At 37.5% G+C, this 21,212-nt stretch overlaps 1 protein-coding gene across 2 annotated transcripts in view; it reads right to left on the bottom strand.

Moving 5' to 3' along the window:
- The window catches only part of Gucy1a2 (guanylate cyclase 1 soluble subunit alpha 2), a 338,698-nt gene that overhangs the window by 9,304 nt on the left and 308,182 nt on the right, over nt 1-21,212 (bottom strand). Inside the window, exons 9-10 of one of the 2 annotated variants that reach the window (XM_035443424.1) lie at nt 20,105-20,154; nt 17,182-17,338 (exon numbers count right to left, since the gene is read on the bottom strand). In XM_035443424.1, coding sequence (XP_035299315.1) covers nt 17,182-17,338; nt 20,105-20,154 — 207 coding nt within the window. The remainder of the gene's footprint in view (nt 1-17,181; nt 17,339-20,104; nt 20,155-21,212) is intronic. The other variant, XM_027415212.2, reaches the window with a different exon arrangement.

The raw sequence follows: 21,212 nt of genomic DNA, 5'->3' as shown, positions 1-21,212 counted from the left end.
TTTTGAGACAGGGTTTCCTTGTATCCTTGGATCCTGTCTTGGAACTCACTCTGTAGACCAGGCTGGCTCGGTAGGCAGTGCGTGTCTCACAAATAAGAGGGACCAAGTTTGGATGCAACATGTGAATAAAATAAAGGAAGGAAGAAAGCAAAGAAAGAAAGGAAGGAAGAAACAAAACATGGCTGTATACAATAGCTCAGCACAAAAGGCTGAGACCTAGAGCCGAGAAGACAAAACCAGGAGGATCCTTGGAGATGCCCATTCTCAGAAGTGCTTTTGCTAACATAAAAGCATCTCAACCACACTAGAAGGTCAGCATGAAAGACTCCTGCAGGCAGGCTGCACCAATAGCCCCCTGTGGGACCTGGTAAGGTCCAAATCCCAGTTTGCCTCCAATCTTACCCATACCCAGTGATTTCAGATGCTCCCTGAAGTACAGATATCTACTGCACAGAGAGGACTGAGAGATGAGTGACCAACTTCCCAATGGACCACACAGTCTCTAGGATTTAGACTGCTGGGAAAAACCTCAGGCCCTTCCCCACCCACCTCAGCCACACTACCTGGTCACTCCTAGAGGCAGGTTACACCAACAGCCCCCACCTGACCCTGTAAAATGCAAAGTTCACTCTCTTACCAAACCCACTCATCACACACAACCCAATCAGCTCACTGGGACACAAACATCTCCTGCTCAGAGAGGACTGAGAGAGAAAACTGAGAGGATTGGATCAAGAGGCAAAGGCACAGCCAACAGGAAGAAGAGATGGGTAGATGTCAATAAAAGAATATATTCAACAACCTAAAGAGCAATATGGCAACACTAGAACCTAATGGTACAACATCAGGAAGAACTTAATATCACAATTCAGAAGAAGCAGAAGGAAACAACCTTAAAAATAACTTCATCAAGATGACGGAGGCCCTAGAAGAAGTGAAGAATTCCCTTAAAGAAATAGAAGGAAAGACAAACAAAAAATTGGAAGAAATCAATAAAGCCTTTAAAGGAGGCCAAGAAAATAAAAACAATCAAACAAGTCCAAGACTTGAAAATTGAAATGGAGGCAATAAAGAAAAGACAAACTGAGGGAATTATGGAAATGGAGAATCTTTGTTTAAAAAAAAAGGAACTAAAGATGCAAGCATAACCAACACAATGCAAGAGATGGAAGAGAAAATCTCAGGTGTTGAAGATATGATAGAGAAAATAGATTCATCTGTTAAAGAAAACATTAAAGTCATAACATAAATTGTCCAGAAAATCTGGGAAACCATGAAAATAACAACCTAATAAGAAGAATAGAAGTAGGAGAATACCAGTTAAAAGGCACAGAAATTATGTTTAACAAAATCATAGAAGAAGCTTTCCCAACCTAAAGAAGAAAATGCCTATGAAGATACAAGAAACTTACATACCACAAAATAGACTGAAGCAAAAAAATGTCCTTCTGCCAAGTAAGAATCAAAACACAAATTATACAGAATGAAAAAAGAATATTAAGAGCTGCAAAGGAAAAAGTAATATATAAAGACAGACCCAACAGAATAACAGCCAACTTCTTACTGAAGACTTTCAAAGCCAGAAGGTCCTGGGCAGACATTATGCAGACTCTAAGAGACCATGAATGCCAACCCACACTATTATACCCAGAAAAACTTTCAATTACCACAGATGGAGAAAACCAGATATTCCATGACAAAACTAGTTTTAAACAATGCATATACACAAACCCAGCCTTACAGAAATCACTAGAAGGGAAAGTCCAACCCAAGGAGGTTATTGGTACCCAGAAAAGCACAGCAATAAATAATGCATGCCAGAAAATCCGAAAGAAAGGGAACACACACACACACAAGCACTAAAAATAATGGGAATCACCAATCATTAATATCTCATTAATGAAAATGATATTAATTCTCATTAATATCAATGGAGTCAACTGGCATATAAAAAGACACAGGCTAACAGAATGGATATGAAAACAGGATCCATCCTTCTACTGCATATAAGAAACCCACCTCAACTTTAAAGACAGACATTTCCTCACAGTATAGGGTTGGTAAGAATAAACTGGTGTAGCTATGCTAATATCTAACAAAATAGATTTCAAACTAAAGGTAATCAAAAGAGATGAAGAAGGTAATTTCATATTCATCAAAGTAAAATCCATCAAGAAGAATCTGAAACATATATTCCCAAAATTACAAGGGCAACCACATTCATAAAAAAATTTACTAAATCTTATTGCACATCAAGCTCCACACATGAAGAGTGGGAGTCTTTAACAACCCACTCTCACCAGTGGAGAGTTCTTCAGACAGAAAATTAACAGATAAATAAAGGCTCTAGCAGATGTTAAGACACAAATGGGCCTGAAAGACATCTATAGAACATTACAGAACAAAAAAAAATAGACCTTCTTCTCAGAACCCTGTCAGGAGCCACCTCTGCTTAGATATAAAAAAGTCTTCCTTTACAAAAGGCCTGGCAACCTCCATGCTAAACCGTCAATTGGTCAAGCACCCTATCTCTTAGATTAGTGTTTGAGATAACCACAGGAGGTTCTGGAACACCTGCCCTGGCCTGAGAGCAATTAACATCCATTCCTCCCCCACTTCCTCTTTCTTTACTTCCTCCCTTCTCTTTAAAAATCCCTTGTTTATAATCAATAAACAGACCTTGACATGGGTACTGCTTGGTCTTGCTTTTCTTTCTGGCCCATTATTTTCAGGTTTAGTCCACCTTGGACCCACGAATTACCGGAGCCCCTCGGGCTGGGGCAGAACCCATGGAACCTTGTTTAAAATTGAACACACTTTCAGTTACAAAGTGAATCTCATCAGATAACAAAAAAAATTGTAATAGCCCCCTGTATCTTATTGGATCACCATGGTTTAAATTTAGAATTCAACAACAACACAAAGCCTACAAATCATACAAACTCATGGAAACTCAATAATGCCCAAGAGAATCACCCCCCAGGTCAAGGAAGAAATAAAGAAACAAATTAAATGTTCCCTTGAATTCAATGACAATGAAGGCACAACATAGACAAACTTATTGAGACTCTATGAAAGCAGTGCTAAAGTAAAGTTCATAGCACTAAACGCCTACATAAAGAAGTTAGAGAAATCCCACACCAGTAAATTGACAAAACACAGAAAAGCTCTAGAAAAACAGAAGAATCTCACATAGGAGGAGTAGAAGACAGGAAATTACCAAATTGAGGGCTGAATTCAATAAACTAGAAACAAAGAGAACAATAGAAAGAATCAATAAAATAAAGAGTTCATTCTGTGAGGAAACCAAAAAGATAGACAAACCCTTATCCAAACTAATCAAAAGGCAGAGAAAGAATACCCAAATATACAAAATCAGAAATAAAAGAACAGACACTAAGAAAATCCAGAGAGTTATCAGATCAGATTTTAAAAACCAATACATGAATTTTACACATAAAGCAAAGGATTACCAGCCTACAATCCACACCACTAGAGAAGCTAGGCAACAAGGATGACTCTAAGAGAGACATACATGCCGGGCGTTGGTGGTGCATGCCTTTAATCCCAGCACTAGGGAGGCAGAGGCAGGCAGATCTCTGTGAGTTTGAGGCCAGCCTGATCTCCAGACTGAGTGCCAGGATAGGCTCCAAAGCTACACAGAGAAACCCTGTCTTGAAAAACAGAGAGAGAGAGAGACAGAGAGAGAGACAGAGAGAGAGAGAGAGATGATTCCCTGGAGAAGGGGAAAGGGACAAGATCTCCTGAGCAAATGTGGAGCATGGGGAAGGGGAGAGGGAGCTGGAAGAATGAGAAGGAGAGAAGAGGAAGGGCGAGGAGGACATAAGGGAGCAGGAAGTTTGTGTAGGGGGAAAAATAGAAGAGAAGAAAATAAAAGACACTATCAGAGAGGGAGCCAGTATAGGTTGAAAGAGAAAACAGGTTCTAGGGAAATGTCCAGACATCTGGACAAGGATAACAACTATCTATCTAAGCAACAGTGGAGAGGCTTCCTTAAATGCCCACCTCTGATAATGAGATTGATGACTAACTTATATGCCATCCTAGAGACTTCATCCAGATGCTGATAGAAGTAGAAGCAGATACCAACAGCTAAACACTGAACTGAGCTGGAATTCAGTTGCAGACAAGGAGGAGTGATGAGCAAATTGTCAAGACCAGGCTGGTGAAACCCACAGAAACAGCTGACCTGAACAAGTTGGAGTTCTTGGCCCCCAGATTGATCACTGGGAAACCAGCAGGGATCTAGACCCCCATGAATGAGGGAGTTAGTGAGGAGGCCTCAGAAATCTATGGGGACTCTTGTACTAGATCAGTACTTGTCCGTAGTATAGGAATGGACTTTTGGAGTTCATTTCACATAGAGGGATACTCCCTCGGCCTAGAAACATGGGGGAGGGCCTAGGCCCTATCCTGAAGTATATGACAGATTTCAAAGACCCCCATGGAAGACCTCACTCTCCCTGGGGAGCAGAAATAATATGGGATATGTAGGATGTTAGTGGGGGGCAGGGGAGGAGTGGAGGGAGAAGGAAATAAGATTGACATGTAAAACAATCTTGTTTGTAATTTAAATAAAAATGGAGGAAAAAAACAAAATAAAATAAATCTGTCACCACAAAAAACAAACAACCCCCCCAAAAAAAACCCCTATATTCCACAAAATTGGAAAATTTAAATGAAATGGTCAGTTTTCTGGATAGGTTATACATATTCAAAATTAAATCAAGACCAGATAAACAATTTATATAGACCTATAATCCCTAAGGAAATACAAGAACTCAATAAAAGTCTGCTAACCCAGAAATAAAAGGAAAAATACCCAGGATCTTCTGTGCTGGATTTTATCAAAACTTAAAAGAAGAGGTGACTTGAATACTCCTCAAATTGTTTCACACATAGAAACAGAAGGGACATTGCCAAACTCCTCTTATGAGACTGTAGTAACCCAGATACTCAAACCACACAAAGATGCAACAAAAAAACGGAACTACAGAACAATCTCCCTTATTAACTTTGATACAAAAATACTCAATAAAATGCTGCCAAACAGAATCCAGAAACACATAAAAAAAATCCTATATGACCAAGTGGGTTCTTCCAGGAGATGCAGGATTGGATGAACATAGGGAAATTTGTCAATGTATCCACCACATAAACAATCTGAAAGAAGAAAAACCACAGGATCATCTCATTATATACTGCAAAAGCCTTCAACAATATCCAAGACCCATTCATAATAAAGGTCTTGGATTGATCAGGAATAACAAGAACATACCTAAACATAATAAATGCAATATACAGCAAACCAACAACAAACATCACACTAAATGAAGAGAGACTCCACTAAAATCAGAAAGAAGACAAGGCTGTCCATTCTCTCCTTACATATCCAGTATAGTATTTAAGTTCTAGCAAGAACAATAAGAAAAAAAGAAAGACCAATGGGAGGCAAATTGGAGAGGAAGAAGTCAAACTATCACTATTCACTGGTGATATGATAGAATACATAAGTGACCTCCAAAACACTACCAGGGAACTCATTCTGCTGAACAACACATTTAGTAATTTGGTAGCCCTCCTATATACAGTAGCATTCCTATATAGTAATGATAAAGGGGCTGAGAAAGAAATCAGACAAACATCTCCCTTTACAATAGCCACAAATATAAAATATCTTCGGGTAACACTAACCAAACAAGCAAAAGATCCATATGATAAGAACTTTAAGTCCCTAAAAAAAGAAATTGAAAAGGATATCAGAAAATGGAAAGATCTCCCATGGACTTGAATAGGTAAGTTCAACATAATAAAAATGGCATCCTACCAAAAGCAATCTACAGATTCAGTTCAATCCCCATCAAAATCCCAACACAACTCTTCATAGACCTTGAAAGAACAATACTCAAGTGCATATGGGAATACAAAAAAAAAAAAACTATCCCCAGGATATGAATGGACTTTGGGAGGCCATTCCACGCAGAGAGATACTCTCTCAGCCTAGATATATGGGGGAGGGCATAGGCCTTGTTCCAAGTGATATGACAGACATTGAAGATCACCCAATGGAAAGCCTCACCCTCCCTGGGAAGCAGAAAGGGGATGGGGTAGGGGGCTAGTGAGGTGCAGGGGAGGAGGGCAGGGAGAAGGAACTGGGATTGATACGTAAAACAAGCTTGTTTCTAATTTAAATAAAAAAATAATCTAAAAGAAAAAGACAGTAGAGCTGAAACAGTCTTGTACAATAAAGGAACTTCCTGAGCCATCATCATCCCTGACTACAAATTCTACTTACTATAGAGCTATAGTAATAAAAATAGCTTGATATTGGCCTAAAAACAGACAGGTAAATCAATGAAACCAAACAGAAGCACCTGATATGAATCCACACACCTATGAACACCTGAGTTTTGATAAAGAAGCCAAAATGGTACAATAAAAAGGGAAAACCTCTTAAGAATTAAAGGTTGGGAAAAGATCTTCCAATCAAATGGACCCAAGAAACAAGATGGGTAGCAATCCTGATAACCAACAAATTGGACTTTAAACTAAAATTGATCAAAAGATATGAAGGAGGTAACTTCCTACTCATTACAGGAGAAATCCATCAGGATGAAGTCTCAATTCTGAACATTTATGCCACAAATACAAAGGCATCCACGTTTGTAAAAGAAACAATACTAAAACTCAAATCACACATAAAACTGCACACACTTATAGTGGGAGATTTCAACACCAAACGCTCACCACCGGACAGGAACATCAGACAGAAACTTAACAAAGAAACAAAAGAACTAATAGAAGTTATGGTGCAATTAGACTTAACAGATATCTATAGAACATTCTACCCAAATACAAAACAATTTACCATCTTCTCAGCATCACATGGAACCTTCTCTAAAATCGAACACATACTTGGCAACATAGCAAACCTCAACAAGTACAAAAAAATTGAAATAACCCCCTGTGTCTTATCACACCACCATGCTTTAAAGTTATAATTCAACAACAACAAGAACTACAGAAAACCTACAAATTCATGGAAATTGAGTAACATGCAATTGTACAATACATGGGTCCAGGAAGAATTTAAAAAAAAAAGAAATTAAAGATTTCCTAGAATTCAATGAGAATTTGGACACAACATATCCAAACCTATGGGATACTGTAAAAGCAGTGCTAAGAAGAAAGTCCATAGCAATAAATGCCAACATGAAGAAACAAGAGAATAATCACACTAGAGAATTAACAGCACAACTGAAAGCTATAGAAAACAAAGAAGTCAATACACCCCAGAGGAGCAGATGCCAGGAAATAATCAAATTGAAGGCTGAAATCAATAAAATGGAAACTAGGATAATAATACAAAGAATCAATATAACAAAAAGTTGGTTCTTGGAGAAAATCAACAAGATAGACAAACCTTTATTCAAACTTACCAAACAACAAAGAGTGAACATACAAATTAATAAAATCAGGAATGAAAAGGGGGACATAACAACAGACACAGAGGAAATCCAGAGAATCATCAGGTATGCATTGAAAACCTATATTCCTCAAAATTTGAAAATGTAAAGAAAGTGGTCAATTTTCTGGAAAGATTTCACTTACCAAAATTAAATCAAGAACCGATAAGCAACTTAAATAGATCTATAACCTCTAATGAAATTGAAGCAGTCATTAGAAGTCTCCCAACCAAAAAAATCCCAGGGCCAGATGGCTTCAAAGGAGAATTCTAACAGGAATTCAAAATACAGCTAATACCAATTCTTCTCAAAGTATTCCACACAATAGAAGCAGAAGGGTCATTACCAAACTCTTTATAAGGCTTCAATAACCTTGATACACAAGACACAAATAAGGAAGAGAACTAGAGACCAATATTCCTCATGAACATTGATGCAAAAATTCTCAATAAAATATAGGCAAATCGAATCCAAAAACACATCAGAGAAATCATCTATCTCCATCAAGTAGGCTTCATGCCAGGGATGCAAGGATGGTTCAACATACGAAATTCCATCAATGTAATCCACCATATAAACAGACTGAGGAAAAAAAAATCACATAATCATCTCACTAGATGCTGACAAAGGCTTTGACAAAATCCAACACCACTTCATGATAAAGGTCCTGGAGAAATCAGGGAAAACAGGAACAAACCTCAACATAATAAAAGCAATATACAGCAAGCTGACAGACAACATCAAATTAAATGAAGAGAAACTCAATGCAATTCCTCTAAAATCAGGAACAAGACAAGGCTGTTCACAATCTCCATACCTCTTCAATATTGTCCTTGAAGTTACAGATAGAGCAATAAGAAAACAAAAGGAAATCAAGTGAATACAAATCAGAAAGGAAGAAGTCAAACTCTCACTATTTGCAGATGATATGATAGTCTACATAAGTGACCCGAAAAATTCTACCAGGGAACTCCTACAGCTGATAAACACCTTCAGCAAAGTGGCAGGATACAATATTAACTCAAAAAAATCTGTAGCTCTACTATATACGGATGACACATTGGTGGAAAAAGAAATCAGAGAAGCATCACCCTTTACAATTGCCACAAACAACGTAAAATACCTTGGAGTAACACTAACCAAAAAAGTGAAAGACCTGTACCATAAGAATTTTGAGTCTCTAAAGAAAGAAATTAAAGAAGATACCAGAAAATGGAAAGATCTCCCATGCTCTTGGATAAGCAGGATCAACATAGTAAAAATGGCAATCTTGCCAAAAGCAATCTACAGATTCAATGCAATCCCCATCAAAATCCCAACACAATTCTTCACTGACCTTGAAAGAACAATTCTCAACTTTATATGGAGAAACAAAATACCCAGGATAGCCAAAACAACCCTGTACAATAGAGGAACTTCTGGAGGCATCACCATCCCTGACTTCAAGCTCTATTACAGAGCTATACTCCTGAAAACAGCTTGGTATTGGCACAAAAATAGACAGGTAGACCAAAGGAATAGAGTAGAAAACCCTGATATTAACCCACACACCTATAAACACCTGATTTGTGACAAACAATCAAAATAGATATGCTGGAACAAAGAGAACACCTTCAACAAATAGTGCTGGCGTAACTGGATGCAAACATGTAGAAGACTACAGATCGACCCAAGCCTTTTGCCCTGCACAAAACTTAAGTCAAAATGGATCAAAGACCTCAACATAAACCCAGCCACACTGAACCTCTTAGAATAAAATGTGGGAAATACCCTTGAATTAATAGGTACAGGAGACTGCTTCCTGAACATTACACCAGTAGCACAGACTCTGAGATCAACAAATAATAAATGGTACCTCCAGAAACTGAGAAGCTTCTGTAAGACAAAGGACACAGTCAGCAAGACAAAACAACATCCCACAGACTGGGAAAAGATATTCACCAACCCCACATCTGACAGATGGCTGATCATCAAAATATACAAAGAATCCAAGAAGCTATTCTCCAAAACACCAAACAATCCAATTAAAAAATGGTGTACAGAACTAAATAGACAATTCTCAATAGAGGTATCTAAAATGGCTGAAAGAAACATAAGGCAGTGTTCAACATCCTTAGCCATCAAGGAAATGCAATTCAAATAACTCCGAGATACCATCTTACTCCTGTCAGAATGCCTAAAATCAAAAACAATGACAGTTTATGGTGGACAGGATGTGGAGAAAGAGGAACACTCCTCCACTGCTGGTGGGAGTGCCAACTTGTACAGCCACTTTGGAAATCAGTATGGCAACTCCTCAAGAAAATGGGAATCAGTCTACCACAAGATCCAGCAATTCCACTCCTAGGCATATACCCAAAAGAAGCACATTCATACAACAAAGACATCTGTTCAACGATGTTCATAGCACCACTATCTGTAATAGCCAGAAACTGGAAGTAGCCTAGATGCCCTCAACTGAAGAATGGATGGAGAGAATGTGATACATTTACACAATAGAGTACTACTCAGCAGAAAAAAACAATAGACTCTTGAAATTTGCATGAAAAAGGATGGAACTCGAAGAAACCATTCTGAGCCAGGTAACCCAATCACAAAAAGACAAACATGGTATGTACTCACTCTTATGTGGATTTTAGACAGAGTTATGGTTTACCATCCTACAATCCACACTGCCAGAGAAGAAGCTAGCATACAAGGAGGACCCTAAAAGAGACAAATTTTGTCACCTGGAGAAGGGGAAAGGGTCACCATCTCCTGAGCAAATTGAGAACATGAGAAGAGGGGGAGGAAGCTACCTCCAAGCGTGAGAAGGGAAGAAAAGGAAGGATGCAGAGGTCATGAGGAAGCAGAAATTTTGAGTCAGGTGTAGATTAGAAGAAAGGACATATCATAGGTAAGATTTTAGTTGGGGGATGGTAGAGGAGGAAGGGAGGGAGAAGGGAACTGGGTTCATCATGTAATTCTATCTTGTTTGTATATTATATATATATATATATATATATATATCAAAGCCTGATTTTTCAGAAAAAAAGGAAAACCTCTTTAACATATGGTGCTGGAATAACTGGATGTTAATATTTAGAAGATTACAAATAGTTCCCTATCTATTGACATGCACAAAACTCAAATCAAAGTGGATCAAGGACCTCAGCTATATTAATCTGCTGGAAGAGAAAGTGAGAAATAGCCTGGAACACTTTGACACAAGAGACCACTTCCTAAATTTAATAACTTTAGCCAGACACTGAAAGCAACACTCAATATATGGAACCTCCTGAAACTAAGAAGCTTATGTAAGGCAAAGGACATGGAAAATAAGACAAAATGGCAGCCTAGAGAATGGGAAAAGATCTTCACCAATCCCAAATGTGACAGATATCTGAACTACAAAATTTATAAAGAACTCAAGAAACTAGACATCAAAACACAAAATAACCTAATTAAAAAATGGGGTACAGAGCTAAACAGAGAATTCTCACCAGAAGAAACTCAAATGGCCAAAAAAACATTTAAGGAAGTGCTCAAAATCCTAAATCATCAAGAAAATACAAATCAAAATTACTATGAGATACAATCTTACACCTTCCAGAATGGCTAACATCAAAAATACTGAGGAAAGCTTATACTGAAGAGGATATGGAGTCAGAGGAACACAACTCCACTGCTGTGGGAATGCAAACTTTTGGAAATCTTTATGTTGGTTTCTCAGAAAATTGGGACTCATTCTACCTCAAGACCCAGTGATAACATTCTTGGGCATTTACTTAAAGGATACTCAATCATACCACAAGGACATTTGCTCAAAATTGTTAATAGAAGCATTATTCATAACAGCCAGAACCTGGAAAAAATGTAGATGCCCCTCAACTGTAGAATGGATTTGGAAAATGTGGTACATTTACACAATGGAGTACTACTCAGTAGTAAAAAAAAATGTACAATTTTTAGGAATTGGAACTCTATCAAGAGTTCGACAGAATGTTAACTCAGTGGTCTGCATTGGACCGGAAGGACAGAAAGGGATACTGAAACCATACGTGGCAGATATAGCTATAAATCTCTGGGATCGTGATCTCTTCCCGCAATGGAATACTCAGATTAATATTCCTCCAGTGTCAGATACAAATTATGTACAATCTTTAGATAGTAGAAAAGATCTGATCAGATGCTATGGAAAACGGTTACCAACCATCCATGCTGTACAGAAACTACGTACAAATGATGGACCTTCAGAGGAGCCAAAGGCCCTGCCATTGAAGTGGCTTACAGATGAACCAGTTTGGGTAGGACAATGGCCTATGACCTCTGAGAAGCTGAGGCTTTAGAAGTTAGTACAGGAACAGCTAGACGCTGGACATATAGAGGAATCTACCAGTCTTTGGAATTCTCCTGTATTTGTCATCAAAAAGAAGTCAGGTAAATGGAGAATGCTGACAGACCTGAGACTATAAATAAGGTAATTCAACCAATGGGCTCTCTGCAACCTGGAATGTCATTACCTTCCTGAATACCTAAAGGATGGCCTATCATAGTCATTGATCTAAAAGACTGTTTCTTCACAATACCGTTACAGGAAAATGATAGAGAAAAATTTGCATTTACTGTACCAACTCTTAATAATTCACAGCCAGTTAGGCGATATCAGTGGAGGGTTTTGCCACAAGGAATGCTAAATAGCCCTACTTTGTGTCAACAGTTTGTACAGCAGCCTTTGGAAATAATTCTTAAGAAATTTTCACAATCTCTTGTTTATCATTACATGGATGATATTCTTTTATCAGATTCTAATAAAGAAACTTTGGAACGTATGTTTGAAATGGTGAAGGAAGTTATGCCTCGTTGGGGATTACAGATTGCCTCAGAAAAGATACAAAGAGGAGATTCTATTAACTATTTAGGTTACAAGATAGACTTTCAGAGAATCAGACCTCAAAAGGTACAAATTAGGAGAGATCGTTATCAAACTCTTAATTCTCTTCAGAAATTATTAGGGGAAATTTCTCAATTACAGACGATTATTGGTGTAGAAGGACATGACTTAAAGCATTTAAAAATGGCCCTTAAAGGTGATAAGGACCTAAACAGTCCTAGAATATTATCTGCTGAGGCAGAAAAAGAGTTACAATGGGTAGAAAACAGAATATTGAATGCACATGTAGATTGGATAAACCTTAATTTAGACTGTATTCTGGTTATCTTGCCATCCAGAGAATACCCTTCTGGAATTCTGATGCAGAGGGAAGACACTATATTGAAATGGATATTTCTGCCACATAAACAGAATAAAAAGTTAAAGACATATATAGAAAAGATTTCTGATTTGATTTTAAAGGGTAAATTAAGAGTTCGTCAGCTGACTGGAAAAGATCCAGCAGAAATTATAGTACTTTAACTAATGAAGAAATTTCTTCCTTATGGAAAGATAATGAATATTGGCAAATAGCTCTTACTGATTTTTTGGGGACAACTAGCAACAACTATCCCAAAACTGACAGAATTAAATTCATAAAAAGGACAGTCTGGATTCTTCCACGTATTGTAAGACAAACTCCCATTTCTGGAGTTCTTACCTTCTACACTGATGCCAACAAATCAGGTAAGGCAGGTTATAAAGCGGGTGAGGTAAGTAAAGTAGTTCAAAGTCCATATCTGGACAGAAGGCAGAATTATATGCAATTCTCATGGTACTTATAGATTTCACAGAACCTCTTAATATAGTTACTGATTCTCAATATGCAGAGAGAGTCGTGTTACACATTGAGACTGCAGAATTTGTTCCTGATAATACAGAATTAACCTCATTGTTTTGACAATTACAGGAAACTATCAGAAACAGAAGTAATCCTATATACATTACACATATCAGGTCCCTTATGGGTCTGCCAGGCCCACTAGCACAAGTCAATGATGAGATTGATCATTTATTAGTTGGAAGTGTGCTAGAAGCCTCAGAATTTCATAATAAACATCATGTAAATAACAAAGGTTTGAAAAAGGACTTCTCCATCACTTGGCAACAAGCCAAGGAGATAGTGAAAAACTGTCCTACTTGTTCCTTTTATAATCAAACTCCATTGCCACCAGGTTGTAATCCTAAGGGCATTCGGAGAAATGAGGTTTGGCAGATGGATGTCTTTCACTTTGCAGAGTTTGGAAATTTGAAATATGTACATCATACTATAGACACATTCTTGGGGGTTCCAATGGGCTACTGCTCTTAACTCTGAAAAAGCTGATTCTGTTATTACACACCTGCTAGAGATGATGGCAGTTATGGGTATACCTGCACAAATAAAAACTGACAATGCTCCAGCATATGTCTCTATAAAATTGAAACAATTTTTCAAATATAACATAAAGCATGTTACTGGTATACCATACAATCCTACAGGACAAGCAGTGGTTGAGAGAGCTAATAAAACACTTAAGGAGATACTCAACAAACAAGCTTGGAAGACTAAACCCCCCAAACATAGGTTGCATAATGCTTTATTAAAACTAAACTTTCTTAATGCCAATAAAAAAGGACAAACAGCTGCAGAAAGACACTAGACTATGGAGAAAACTGCTGAACTGAATCAGCCGGTATACTTCAAAGATGTACTAACTTCTGAATGGAAACCAGGACATGTGTTACGTTGGGGTCGGGGTTTTGCATTGGTTTCCACAGGAGAAGAAAAACTTTGGATACCATCAAATTTGATCAAGATTCGAGTTGAAAAGGAAAAACATCTCAACGAGGACAAAAGACAGGTATTCTACTAAGGTGTATTTCATAAACTAAATAGAAACCTCCTAAAGGAAATGGAAGTGTTTTGCTTTTATCTTCACAGAAATACTCATCTTCAGAAGGCAAAGGACACTTCATGGGTAGATACTTAAGAAGAAAAGGTAGCTATAACCATCAAACAAAAGGAAAGTGCCATATGGTAAACTTTACAGCTGTCTGTCAAAAAAACTCCATTTCTCTATATTTCCTAGTCCCTATTCAATTAAACCAATGCTGGATTTAGAGGTGGATTTGGATTTCCTCCTCTAAAATCCAAGCACGTTACTTAACTAAACTTTAGTGTTTCTGTGTTGTATCAAGAAGCCAATTGATGTAATACAGAATAAAAGAAGAATTTGGGGACTGTCTTTGTCTTTTCTTGGATCTTTCTTTCAAGGTGTACACCCTCTCATAATTGTTATGCTCCCATGGTTGCATTCCCCAGCATGTGTACATATATAAGCAAACATTTCTCTGCTAACTGTTTATATTTGAGTCCCACACAGCCAATGAAGACCTGCCTGACAGCAATCCCTGGACACCCTGGAAAGAAAATGGGCCACACCTCCTCGACTGCACTGGATCCAACTTGCTCCATTTCAAATGACACTCTGGCCAAAGCTTTGGATACTGACTTCAATCAAGTTGAGGATTTCAAGTGAGATCTTCTATCAGGAGAATCCAATCTAGCATGGACTGGATACAATCCATTCAAGACTTTCACTATACTAACATTTTCTTCCTACAGGACCCCACAAGGCTGTCGTCGTCCCCTTTCAGCAGGAAGTAACTTGGAGGATGTTACACCCCCTACCCCCATTGTTGTCACTTAGGATAGTGTATATACCTAGTTAGGGATAGCTTCCTATTGTTTATGATTGGGATTGGAAGGAGGTGTTCGGGCTTGGATACCTCTCTCAGATGACTTTAGGGTTTAGTTAACATAGATAGTTAGGATGTGACATAAGCAGATTGTTGTATCTTCTTATATTTTACCTTTATGATTGTTAATTTGGGATACTTTACACTGTTAAGTTTTAATCCTCTTTTAGACTAATAGGGGAATTGTAGGGGAAGCTGTAGTCATGCCTACTTAGGGGCTGGCTACAGTAGTGCCTGACCACGCTTGCGAGGGGGTGGTCAGGGTGACGTAGTGTGACTGCATTTTCTCTTTCGATTTCACTTTTGGGCTTGCGTACAGACTGCTGCCATGCCGGCTAGCTAGGTCACTCTGTAAGTAAGGCTTTTCCCTATTAAATACCCTTATATTTCTACCTGATTCCGTACTGGTAATTTCCAACTACAGAGGACTGGGAAGGAGTGCTGAGGTTGGAATGTAAAATGAAATAAAAAACCGGAAAAAAGTAATAAAAAATTTGATACTCCTTAGTAGAGAAAACTTTATCAAATGCAATTATCATATCATATAAAATATAAAGCAGTTAATTTTTGTTTATGTGTTTTTGAAGACAGGGTATCTTTGTGGACCCTGGCTGTTCCTGGACTCACTCTTTAGGTTTGGCCAGCTTCAAACCCACAGAGATATACCTCTTCTACCTGCTGAATGTGCACTACCACCACCTTGTTGCAGTTTAACTTTTTTAATGGTTAGGGAAACAATACCATTTGAAGCACAAGTTCTAAGAAATAAAAAGTAGAAAGGGAGAAACAAATTATTATGAATGTCATGTTTCACATATCACAAGGAAACTGAATAATGCATTCAAACTATATGCTCTACTCTATATAGATTCTAAAACCATGGAACTTTGCTTAAAAGAAGCCAAATTTGTTGAGATGTGGCAGTAAAATACCATATACCTATATTAGACTACATAAAACAAAGTTTTATTGTTTGAAAAATTCGTATCTGTAGAAAGCTAATTTCTAAAAATTGAATTTGGAAACACACCAAATTTAAATGAATGTTTGTCATAATCAAACGGCCGGATGTTTTCACCTTAAATCAGTACATTTTATTGATTTTTATATAAAATAATTGAAACAAACATGATAGTAAACCAGTGCCAGGATCATGTTATGAAAGTGTTTACTTTCAAGTATGGGAAGATCCCAAATAAAATACATGTGGGGTGAACTATTAAATTATTTCAGTTTATTATCATATCAAATTAATCCCACTCCCATAGTTTGACAGTCATAAAATTTTCATGGAATCGTGAGAATTTTTTATATGATTTATTTTCACTAAAATTTTGTGTGTTTCCAATCCAATTTTTATAAATTTGCTTTGTATGTGCTAAAATATTTTTATCAAATTTCTGGGTGGAGAATGATGGGCCACACCCAAACATTCTCTACCTAAAAATTACCTCTATGTAATTTTATATCTACTATGGAAGGTGACACCTACTTAGCTCAAAACAGGGATGAGTTCAGGAGAAAACAATGTATAGCACTGTCCAAAAAGGACATAAACATAAATAGAATTCATATTTTATTAGGTGAATTTAATTTCAGGGTTCCTAATTCAATGATGAACACAAATGAACTCTGTTTTCCTATTCATGTCTCTCTCTCTCTCTCTCTCTCTCTCTCTCTCTCTCTCTCTCTCTTTCAAACAATGAGAAGCATTTTGAAAACATTAGGATTTGCAATGTCAGGCAGACTGAAGACCCTTAACATGTGCTCTTCTGTGTTTTCAGCAGTTATACCACAGAAGGATCAAGACTATGGAAACTGAAAACCTGTTTATCTCTTAGTTAACTCTGATTCCCTACCCACTTTATCAGGGAATAAGCAAAAGTTTATGTTACAATTACTATATTTCAAACTGGGTGGAACTACTCATAATTTCTTGAAAAGTAACATAATCATGTAAAGGGACAGAGGCTCATAGATGGCAGGCTATCATATCAAGTCAATGCAAAGGACAAGAGGGAGGAATTAGAAAACACTTACTGGTAAGTAGTTGGACTGACATTGATGCGACGAGGATGACTCCCTGATTCAAACTTGCTTGCCAGAGTGACATTATTTCCAAAAAGGCAGTATCGTGGCATTCTCACTCCAACCACACCAGCTAGCACAGAGCCTGAGTGAATGCCTATCCGCATCTGAAAAAAGAATAAGAAATAGATAATAAACAGTCGTTTCTATTGGACATGCACTTGTCAAATCAATAAATAAAAATTGTCCTTTTTTTAGATCACTTTCCAAGTAAATGCTCTCGATTGTAGAGCATTGTAGCTCTTGTCCTTTAACTAAGAACCGGGCTCTTGTTTTGTGCTTCTCTTCCATGTTTTGGCACAGTTAGGGGCATCCTCAGTGTTCAACTCATAGGATATAAAGAGATGACAGCAAAATTCAAAGGCATTTTGTAGCTTTGTAAAGAATCTCCATGCACTTACCATTTAGGGAAAATTCTATTTCTTTATATCAGTTCAAACTACCACCTGGTACCATTTTCCTTCTACCAGAGGTACATTTCCCATTTTTATTTCCTAGGACCCTGACAATGTTAAAAAAGTGTCAGTGGTTTGTCTTCATGACAGAAGTTTAATTTCACTGGCTGTAGAGTTCTAGGCCAAGGTCTAGGGATGCAATACAGTGGTAGAATGACAATGTAGCCAGCACAAGACCAGATTTGCATCTCCAACACAGAACAAAAAGGGAAGTGAGGAAGAAGGGAATAAGGAATGAGGGAGGGAGGGAGAGAGGGAAAAGCAGGAGAGGGAGAGAGGGAGGAAAGGAGGAAGGAAGGAAGGAAGGAAGGAAGGAAGGGAGGGAGGGAGGGAGGAGGGAGGGAGGGAGGGAGGGAGGGAGGAAGACACTAGGATAAAATTCCTCCCTCGTCAGTACTTTCAGGGTGTTTCTCCCTAGTTATTCTATTGCATTGTTTTTTTTTTTTAATTTTTTTTTAAATCACATTTAACATTTTTTGGGGAGGCGCACACATTCAGAGTTCAGAGGACAACTTTCTGGAGTCAGTTATCTCATTCCATTGTGTGAGTCACAGAGATGGAGCACAGGTCATCAGGCTTGGCAGCAAACAACTTTACTTGCTGAGCTGTCACTGGCCTCTTACATTGTTTCTGAAAGCATATGAGCTGTTGTACTTAATTTAATTGTTCTGAACATAACATATATGAATTCTTTGGATACTTTTAAGTACTTTTCCTTTGATAATTTTAAATAACTTAGTTTTGGTTTCCTTTGGTATAATTTCCATTGTTCTTTATCATTTGGGCTTATCAATCTACCAGTATGTAATTTTCATTAAATTTAGAAAAATTTCAAAACTAATGTTTTCTACATAAATTTCCCTTTTTGAGGCTCTACTTGCATATATGCTTAGATGCTTGCAAGTTTTACAAAGATCCCTATGACCTATTCATTTAAGAGATCTTCTCTGCTTATTTTTATTTCTACTGCTGTCTTCAAATTAGCTTGTCTTTCCTTTTGCAAATCTTTTTAAGTCTAATGTTCTCTCAATGCCAGATACTGTATTTTTCTGTCTAGAAGTTAAGTTTGGGATATTTTCTTTTTTATTCTAGATGTCAACTTAAATTTTAAGCCTATGTACAGTATTTTAAAAGATTTTGAATGCTCTATTGTGCCAGAATTTGCTTGAGTTCTACATCTGTCATTCTGATGGATTGATTGTTTTTATTAGGAGGCATCATTCCACTTTCTCCATGATGATACACATTTTATTAGACAACAGACATCATGAAGTGACCTTGTAGACTGCTGGATTCTCAAAAATATTCTTGAGTTTTGTTCTAGAATGCAATTAAATGACTTAGGCACTGTTCCTTTATAGTCTTGATTTAAGATTTGTAGAAAAATCTGGGACAGTGTTTCATGAAGGCCTAGTTATTCCCACACAACTGAGGCAATAACACTGTTAGTGCTATCTTCTATACAGGGAATTTATGGTCTTTTGAAGGTTGCCTGGCATGGATAGTGGATGAAGTCCTGAGTAAATGTGCTTTGTTGAAATAAATAAAGCCATGACAAATACCCCAAGGCCTCAGACCCATTGGAATGGCAATGCCTTTCCCAGGTGATGTTCAGGGAGATGTGAAAACTTCCCTTTGTCCCTGTAAGAATGTTGACAAAGTATGCAGAAGGCTCCTATGGTGTGTGTGTGTGTGTGTGTGTGTGTGTGTGTGTGTGTGTGTGTGTGTGTAAAATAATAATACTTTAAGAAAAGTTCATGAATTTGAAAGGAAGTAGGAAGACATAGGAGGAAAGAAGTGTTGGAAATAGTATAAAATTAGTATTCATACATAAAGTTCTTTAAAAAATAAATTAAAAATAAAATACCTCCCATTCTTCTGGCTTTCTCTTCTCCAAAGATTGTTTCTTCACATGTATTTGTTAGTGCTTTTGAGAATATTTGTAGAAGACACTGAGAAAATCTCTTGTGTTTTCTGTGCTGTCCTTGATTCCAGTATCCTGAATATCAACTCTAGCCTTCCTGGTCAGGCCAGATGCTCAGTTACATGTTTTTATAGTAGGAATGTGTTCCTTATTCATCCCTCCCTGGACCTCCAAGTAGGAAGCTAGAGAAGCACAATACCAATCTCATTTGTTCCCTTTACCACTTTACCACTTTCTGGTGCTTAGGATTCAATGTCACACAGTTTCTTGTCCAGGGTTTTCATTTGATATAAGATGGGAGTGGTAACTCTGACTCTGTGCTCCACATTGGCTGCACTCAGAAGGGAGCTGAATTTTAAGAAAACAAGCTGTCTGAAAAAGATACACCTATTTCTGATGAAATGTGTTAAACATATCTTTAAAGGGGAAAATATGAGTGGCACATGTCCCTACAGAGAAGATAAATATAGAGCATCTTTTCTAAACTTAGTGATACTTTCAGTCTCTTTCTCCTCCCTTGATTTCTTCCTGTCTCTTACTAAATTTCTAAGAGGCTATTTTTTATTTTTACATTGTGTAATCCATACTTCTTCATGTGACACGCAGTCCTTACAACTGAGATCAGTTTGAACCAATGATCACACTGTGATTGTTTCAAGTGGTGATGGGGAGGAGTGTATCTAATATTACTAAATTTTATAACTTCATCATTCCATAACATCTGTTGGACAAAAGCACTTCACCCACTACAACTTCAGTGAAGACCATGTAGTTCTTAATTGGCATCCTTTCAAAAGATCTGCTGATGTTTAAACAGGTTTTCAGAAGAAGAAATATTGTCCAAGATTGATGATGGCAAAATAAGGAGCATTCTTGGAGTTGGGCTATAGGACAGAATTGCTACTTAAAAATAAATCACTTAGAAAGTTAATTAGCACTAAAATGTACCAGCACCCCCAGACACACATGCAGAGACCTGTCTTTGTGCTATAATAGAAAAATATCATTGAATTATCTAGACTGGGAAGTATTGGGATGTTCTAAGAAGACAGAACTTGGAACTTAGAAGTTGAGTCATCACACTGTACTTCCTTTGCTTATCTTTTAAGGACTTGCAGAGGCTTCCCTGGAATTGTGTCCTTTATTTATAGAAAGCACTAGTTACCCAGTTTAACATGTACCAAGAACATCTACCAGGGAAACACAAGGAAGAAAGATATTTAATAACAATGCAGAGTTAGATCCATTCTGACAGATTTCCGATGTATGTTAATGTGATAAGCAAGCAATAACCATCACATTCAGTAAGCCAACATATTATAAGCAAAGAAGATTCCTTTGTATTAAGCCAATAACTCTCAACAAGGGCCATTACTGTCCCTCACTGAACCATTAGAGATATTGCCAAATTTTCAGTTTTTACACGTGGAATGGGGAGTTGCTACTAGCATTATCTGATAGTACTAGACATCTAAAGGAAGGCCTCCTATTCCTTTGAAGGGTCAGCTAGAACACTAAGTTGAGAAAACCTGGTCTAAACACTCCTGCAAATACTCAGAAAAATACCAGACCAAAGTTTGACAAAACATGGAAGACTTCAATTT

Source organism: Cricetulus griseus, chromosome 4 (genome assembly GCF_003668045.3).
Source record: "Cricetulus griseus strain 17A/GY chromosome 4, alternate assembly CriGri-PICRH-1.0, whole genome shotgun sequence".
NCBI lineage: Eukaryota > Metazoa > Chordata > Mammalia > Rodentia > Cricetidae > Cricetulus > Cricetulus griseus.
This window is presented reverse-complemented; position numbering and strand designations above follow the sequence as displayed.